Source organism: Lampris incognitus, chromosome 2 (assembly GCF_029633865.1).
Source record: "Lampris incognitus isolate fLamInc1 chromosome 2, fLamInc1.hap2, whole genome shotgun sequence".
NCBI lineage: Eukaryota > Metazoa > Chordata > Actinopteri > Lampriformes > Lampridae > Lampris > Lampris incognitus.
The window spans coordinates 32,284,841-32,292,105 of record NC_079212.1 but is presented as its reverse complement, the minus strand read 5'-3'; the positions used below and the strand labels follow the sequence as shown (position 1 = coordinate 32,292,105).

Below are 7,265 nucleotides of genomic sequence, written 5' to 3'. Positions count from 1 at the left end.
TCAGGGTCCTGCCAGACGACCCCCCCTTTACTAGAGTTGGCGTCAACTACTTCGGCCCATTTCTGGTGAAAAGAGGAAGAGGGGAGGCAAAGAGATATTGAGTCATCTTTACGTGTCTCACCATACGAGCCGTACATCTAGAAGTAGCGTCTTCACTCGACACAGATGCATGCCTTAATGCAATCAGGAGAATACTTGCAAGAAGAGGACAAGTAACAGAGATGTACTCAGATAATGGAACCAACTTCAGGTCGGCTGACATGGAGTTGAAGAAAGCGTTGAAGGCGTGGAATACCAGCAAGATCGAAAAAACCTTGCAGCAGAAAGGTATCAAGTGGCACTTAAACCCGCCAGCACGCTCTCACCACGGAGGGAGCTGGGAAAGGATGATCCGTTCTGTGCGGAAAGTTCTGAACACCACAGTGAAGGAACAAACTTTGGATGAGGAGGGGCTTCATACCCTGCTGTGTGAAGCTGAAGCCATTATAAACAGCAGACCCATCACAAAGACATCGCCAGACCTCAACGACCTGGAGGCTTTAACGCCCAACCACTTGTTGCCACTCAAGGTCAAGCCCGAGCTACCACCTGGAGTGTTCAACAAAGATGATCAGTACGCTAGCCGCAGGTGAAGGTAAGTTCAGTACATCACAGATGTCTTCTGGAAATGCTGGTGCAAGGAGTACCTCACACAGCTCCAAGAACGACAAAGGTGGTCCACACCTAGAAGAAACTTCAGTGAGGGTGATGTGGTGCTGATCATGGACGACACTTCACCCAGAAATTCATGGCCACTTGGGAGGATTGTTGAGACCTTTCCGGACAAGAAAGGTTTCGTTCGCCAAGTGACAGTCTAGACCAAGACCAACGAGCTTTGTCGCCCTGTAACAAAGGTTATCCTTCTTCATGAGTCTGAGGACTTTAATGAACTGTATCTGAAGGCAAAGCCTCACCTCGGGTGGGGAGAAGATGATGAACCGAAGTCCTGGTCTCGGGCAGGGCGAAGATCAAGAGCTTCACCTCTTAAGTCTAGTTTAATTTAGAGACTTTAGATAGGTGATATTCAAGTTGGATGGCATTTAGATGCCTTAAGTTGATGTTTTAGTAATTGTTTCAAGGCCGTTGATAACAATTAGGGGCCAGTAATGTAGGTGCCTAAATGCATAGTTTATATAAATAAAAATAATTTAAGTTCATTTACAAGATTTCTTATGAATAAGAAAATAATTTCGTACATTTAGTTCATTGGATTTAAATAAGATAATTCATGATAATAAATAGATACAGTATAGTATTTACAGGAGATAAAATGTTAAGAAATAATTCATGTTTATTGATTAGACAGTGATTTCATGTGTGGAGTTCGTTTTAGCTGATAGTATGACATAGTATAGGGGACTTTTATTTTGAAGATAGGACTTTATTATCGTCAGATGTAAGAATTGCATTCTGGTCAAGTTTAGTTTAGTAAGAAATATCCAGATGAATCCGGTTAGCCAGGCCAAGTATGAGAGTGGAGCCAGACAGTCTTTTGACCTCTCTCTCTCTCTCTCTATCGCTCAGCTTTATTTATCTCCCTCTCTTTAAGTTTAGGAATCGTGAAAATATGTATGAACCTTTTTGATTTTGATAATTAAACAGTTAATTTTACTTCATGGTCCGTGGATTTCCTTTTACGTGGAAATGGAAGACTGGAGATTGAAGTTTAGCATTGGGAGCGTCAGAAGCTAATGGCATCGTTGTTTGGAACCTACATTCTAATATGATATATTGGAAATCAATATAGAATATGACGTTTTGGCCATATCTGCACTTCCCCCCATTTTAGAAATATATTTAAATAATTTAAATGATTTAAATGATTTAATAGGACCCCTGGCATACATTGAATACCTGAAGTGTTCCTTGATTAAAATCACAGACTTGTTTAAATATCTTTGTAAGCTGATAAAACGATGCTCAGTTTCCCACTAGTGTAACACATGCACGCACACGCGCTTGCGCACGCACGCACGCACACACGCACACACACACACACACACCTCTAAACCGACCTTACTTGTCAGCAGACACAGCTCTGCATCAACACTATACAAAGTTACAGGTCTTTTTTCTTTTCTTTTTTTTTTTTCATTTAACACACACCGTGGCACTAAATATCTACATCACACTAAATTTGCGTGAGAGGGGTGGTACATATTAGCCTTTCTTTTTTTAAATAAACTTGGATTTATTTTATTTTTGTTGCTAACATCGCTTCTGTCGTTGATCAATGCTCTGTAGTCACACCAGCTCTTAATGGGCTCGCAGCCATGAATATTAGATACACTTCCCCTCGCCACACAGCACAAATATGATGAGCTAGTCTGGCCTGCCGACAGGGAAACAAACACAGGACTGTGAATTTCACACACAGGATACCAGAAATAAAGATAAAGACATAGATGTACCCTCCCTCCCAAAAAACAAAACACTAGCATGTATGTGCTCACAGCCAAAACACAAGTGCATGCATGAAATGATGGATACACTTATGTTCACGGATGTGCACGCATCCACATGTAGCCTACCAGCAAAAACATGAGCACAGTTAAAATGACTAGTGTACTTTGGTTTCACACTACAGAAAATACAAAGGACATCCTGGCCCTGTTTTTTTATTTGGGTGGGGGGGTAATATTAATTTATCTGTGAGTGGGGATGCTTTTTCCAGTCAGGTTATGATAGAGCATATTTTCCTGAGTAATATTGGCCTCAACGTAATAACAGTGATGCTGGCTTACAACCCATTATGTTGAAAAGTGAGAGAGAAAGAGAGAGAGAGAGAGCGAGAGAGAGAGAGGAGAGAGAGAGAGAGAGAAATAAAGGGTGACAAAGACAGGAGAGAGGGAGGGTGTGACAGAGGCAGTAGATGAGAGAGGAGGGCATCAGGGGAGTCCTGCATTTACCACCGAGACTCCTCTCCGCCGCTCATTGCTAGGCTTACATCATTTTACAATTTTGTTGATTTCTAAGAACAGTTTTTTAAAGCTTTGGTCTGTTTACCTTTAGTTTGTTTCTCTCTCTCTTTCTCTCTCGGCATGGGGAGAATGGTGCTAATTGAGGCAGCATATATCTTCCTCTTCCTCCAGAGAGATGTATGAGCGGATGGGACTTCGTCTGCACAGATCTGAACCATATTCCTTCCTGAATGCGTGTCCATTCAGACTCCTAGAAACTGACAGGTTAATTGTTTTTCGAGGAGTGTTTTGTGTGTGTGTGTGTGTGTGTGTGTGTGTCTCTGACACAGAGCAGAAGACATGGCTGAAGACATTGTTGTGGGGATGCTCTATAACTTATTACTGCCACTTCTCCTTCTGGCCGGTAAGTTGTTTTATCTGTCTCAAAATCCTTTTAAACAGTGTTTCTGTGTCGGTAATAGATTAGATTTTATAGATTTATTTATTTTTGTTCATTTCCAGAGGCGAGCATAATGGTTAGAGAGGTGCTATTTTCACGTATGGCTGATGTGTTTGTCTGCACTGAATAGTTTTCTATGTACAGTATTGGGTAAATGTGTAATAGTTTACACCATTTATCCAAATGGCTTTTCTGGTGTGGTCTTTGGTCTCATGTCCATGCTGTGATGAGAGCAGGAAAAATGGCTAGGTGACGTTAAACAGTAGAAGCGTGTGTGTGTGTGCGCGTGTGTGTGTGCGTGTGTGTGTTTAGTCTTCTATAATGCTTTACACAGTGGTTCCCAACCTGTTTCTTTTCTTTTTTTTTCTTCTAAACTCTTTTTATTAGTGTTTGTTAACATTGCAAATTAGTTTCTACAATTGTTTCAACTTAAAAAAAAATAAAAAAAATAATGGCATGTAAACATTATGTATATGGCAAAAACAGTAGAAAGAAACATATACATGCATACAAAAAATAGTGTGTAGTAAAAGAAAAAAAATTATATATAGGGAAAAAAACAGTGTTTGTGGTAAATTGCAAAATAAATACTGTTAGTGGTACCCAACCTTTTTCTTAAGGGACCCCTATTTTACCATTTTATACACTGACGACCCCCACTGCCCACCACCCATGTACAATTACAAAAAAAGGGAAAAAATATCTTTAAAAAACAATAACAGCACAGAAGAATTACAGAACAACTCCCTGGGTCGTGTCGCTTCAGTTTGCAGGGTTTCATACTTTCATTCACCAATTTCTCACCGCAAATGACACGTTCAGTTCTGATTTTGTCCATTGCCCCTATGAAGCCAAACTCAATATAATTCCTCTTTCTTTTTGAGAAATTCAACATTCTTCTTGAATCTTGAAGAGAGTGTTGAGATCTTCTTCTTTTTTGCCATTTTTCTATCAACTCTTTGTTTCTACTATGTACCTCTGTAATACAGGACCAGCTAATTTAGCCGCCTTGCTTTGCTAGCTTAGCTCTGTGAATACTGCTGGTGCTGGTGTTCGCGTCTACACGCTCCCTTATCCTCGCAATATTTCTTTGAAAGTTTATATCTTTATTAATTTTTTTCTAAATAAAGATATAAACTTCTAAAATAACCCTTAAGAAGTTTTCTTCTCCATGAAATGGTGAGACGTCATATATATATACATATATACATATATACATATATATACATATATATACATATATATATATATATATATATATATATATATATATATATTCTTACAACCTTAAAGTGAAGACGGCTTTGTGGCTTTGTGGACCCCCCGTGGAGCTTTGGTGACCCGTAGTGGGGGTTGGGACCCCCAGGTTAGGAACCACTGCTTCACAACACACCATTCTTGTACCACTCTGGGGTTAGCTGGCCCGTCCCAAATTATCCTGTAAACATGAGGTGAATGTAGAATGGTAATTCCCCATTATGAGTGGTTGAAGCGCTGCATTGAGGCTCAGTGTGCTGTGGATAATTATATGCAGTTTACTACTACTTCCTGTTTTATGATAAGTTCACCTGTCTTTTGTTTTTAGGAATATCAAGTTAATGTATTATTTGAACTGAGTGAATACAAAATGCACATGGTATCAATAGTGGCTTCAGCTCCTATGTAGTGTCAGCACGTCCTCTGAAGGATTGTCACTATGGGTTGTTGAAGTGATTGGTCCTGTTGGAGGAATATGTTCCAGCAAGCGTCCTGTGTGGTCTATTATCGCTCACAATACCATATCATTCACCAATATTGTGACAATAACTCACTCACTGTGGTTAATATGGCTGGCACTTAAGTTTAGGTTTTTTTTTTCAGGTCTTGTATATGACATGTGTGTAATCAAGGGGGCGGGGTTGGGTGGGTCATTCAGCCTACCCCAAAAACCTTAGGAACAAAAGAAGAGCGTAGTCACTACCATGTGATGCTTTTAAGCCTGAAATATCCATTAATTGGCGAGCCTTCCTCAAAATTAGTTAGTACATTAGAAAATAGAGTATTTGCAGCCAAAGCAAATAAAAGGCCAGATTACATAAGGCATCCTGTGCTTGGATTCAAAAGGTCTAATTTTTGGGGGAAAAAAAGACCCACCCCATTCAGTAGGCTAGTTACAGCCCTGCCTAAATTGTAGAGATGTGCCTTGATGCAGCAGAAAAACCATTACTTTGCAGACACAAAGCACTTTGCAAGTCCAAAACTATACAGCAAGCAAATCACCTTAGAAACTTCATATATTATCCAATAAGTCAGCGCCAACCTCAGACGTACAGGTAAGATATACTAAAGCACAATTTACATGCACTGTAACACATAGTGTAAGTAGTATGCTATGGCTTGCACTGTAATTGCACTGTTGTGTGTGTCAGGTCCTTTTCTCTGTGTGTCGGTTTGTATGGTGACACTTTACCACACTGTTCCACAGCTGGTAGGTAATGATGCAGAGGCTAATCATTTATATACATATTATGATATTGTTGTGCCAAACAAGTAAAAAATATATGCATCCTTGTAATAGTTTTTCTGTGTCTGAAGTTGTTTGCATCTCTATTTTTGTTTGTTTGCACAGTACTGAACTGCCAATTCTCTTATTTAGACGACTTATGGTGAGACAGCTCTGTTGTTTTACTAAATTATCAATTTGTGTATTTATGAAGATAAAAACTGTACCTCCTCATGTCCTTTAAAAGTTAAAAGTCAGATTTTCAGGTCGCTTTTGTTTTAATCTCCTGCTCACTACAATATTTAAAGATTTAATGCCTGAAATTCCAAATATCCATTTTCCAAAATATGTTTAGTTGTAGTTCATCCTTTTTTAATTCTAAAATATAGAGGATCCGGTCATTTTCTGGACTTAATTTTCCAGCTCATCTGTAGATTGTTTTATTCTTCTGCATTGATTCATTAGGTAAAAGCTTTGCGTGTTGTTTTTTTAGGGTGCTGCTATCTTTCTTAAAGGTGCATTCCGTGACTTTTTCCACACTGTTTTATCCATTTGAAATGTGACGATGATGCGGCAATTCTGGGGGACAGGCAATCAATATTACATTAGCAAAAAATGCTTAAATATGGGGCGCCACGGTGGCGCGGTGGTTAGCGCGGTGGCCTCACAGAAAGAAGGTCTTGGGTTCGAGCCCCGGGGTAGTCCAACCTTGGTGAGTCATCCCGGGTCGTCCTCTGTGTGGAGTTTGCATGTTCTCCCCGTGTCTGCGTGGGTTTCCTCCCATAGTCCAAAGACATGCAGGTCAGGTGAATAAGCCATACTGAACTGTCCCTAGGTGTGTGTGTTTGTGTGATGGACTGGTGGCCTGTCCAGGGTGTCTCCCCGCCTGCCACCCGATGAATGCTGGGATAGGTTCCAGCATCCCCGCGACCCTGAGTTGGATAAGCGTTTTGGATAATGGATGGATGTCTAGTTAAACATGTTTCGATAGAGGAGGCAAAAAGAAATAGACCTGTTTGTGACTGATTTACTCAGGGGAGATGCGTGTCGTCTGATATAAGCAAGGAACAGAAGTGATTTTAATAGTCTGCCCTTTGTTCCCCAGCGTCCTCATTCCGCTACAACGGACTGTCCGTGGTGTACTTCCTCTATCTTCTCGCCTTGCCCCTGCTGCCAACCCCCACCCCCATCACTCTGAGAGGTAAGAGACCCCCAGAGACAAAGACCCCCGCATTCACTCAGTCACCTATCCCAGTCTTAGTTTGGGTCTTTGTACTTGTGGTTTTCTTACACACAAATATTGTTTTTTTACACTACCGCCGACCGTACAGACACAAACAAATAAACACACACTGAGATGGAAACAAATCGAACAAAAAATACT

At 40.4% G+C, this 7,265-nt stretch overlaps 1 protein-coding gene across 1 annotated transcript in view; it reads left to right on the top strand.

Annotated features, from left to right (window-relative positions):
• Window positions 1-3,299: 3,299 nt before the first annotated feature.
• The window catches only part of si:dkey-11f4.7 (piezo-type mechanosensitive ion channel component 2), a 70,960-nt gene continuing 66,994 nt past the window's right edge, over window positions 3,300-7,265 (top strand). The window contains exons 1-2 of the mRNA XM_056299401.1: window positions 3,300-3,363; window positions 6,987-7,082. Of these exons, the coding sequence (XP_056155376.1) occupies window positions 3,300-3,363; window positions 6,987-7,082 (160 nt within the window). The remainder of the gene's footprint in view (window positions 3,364-6,986; window positions 7,083-7,265) is intronic.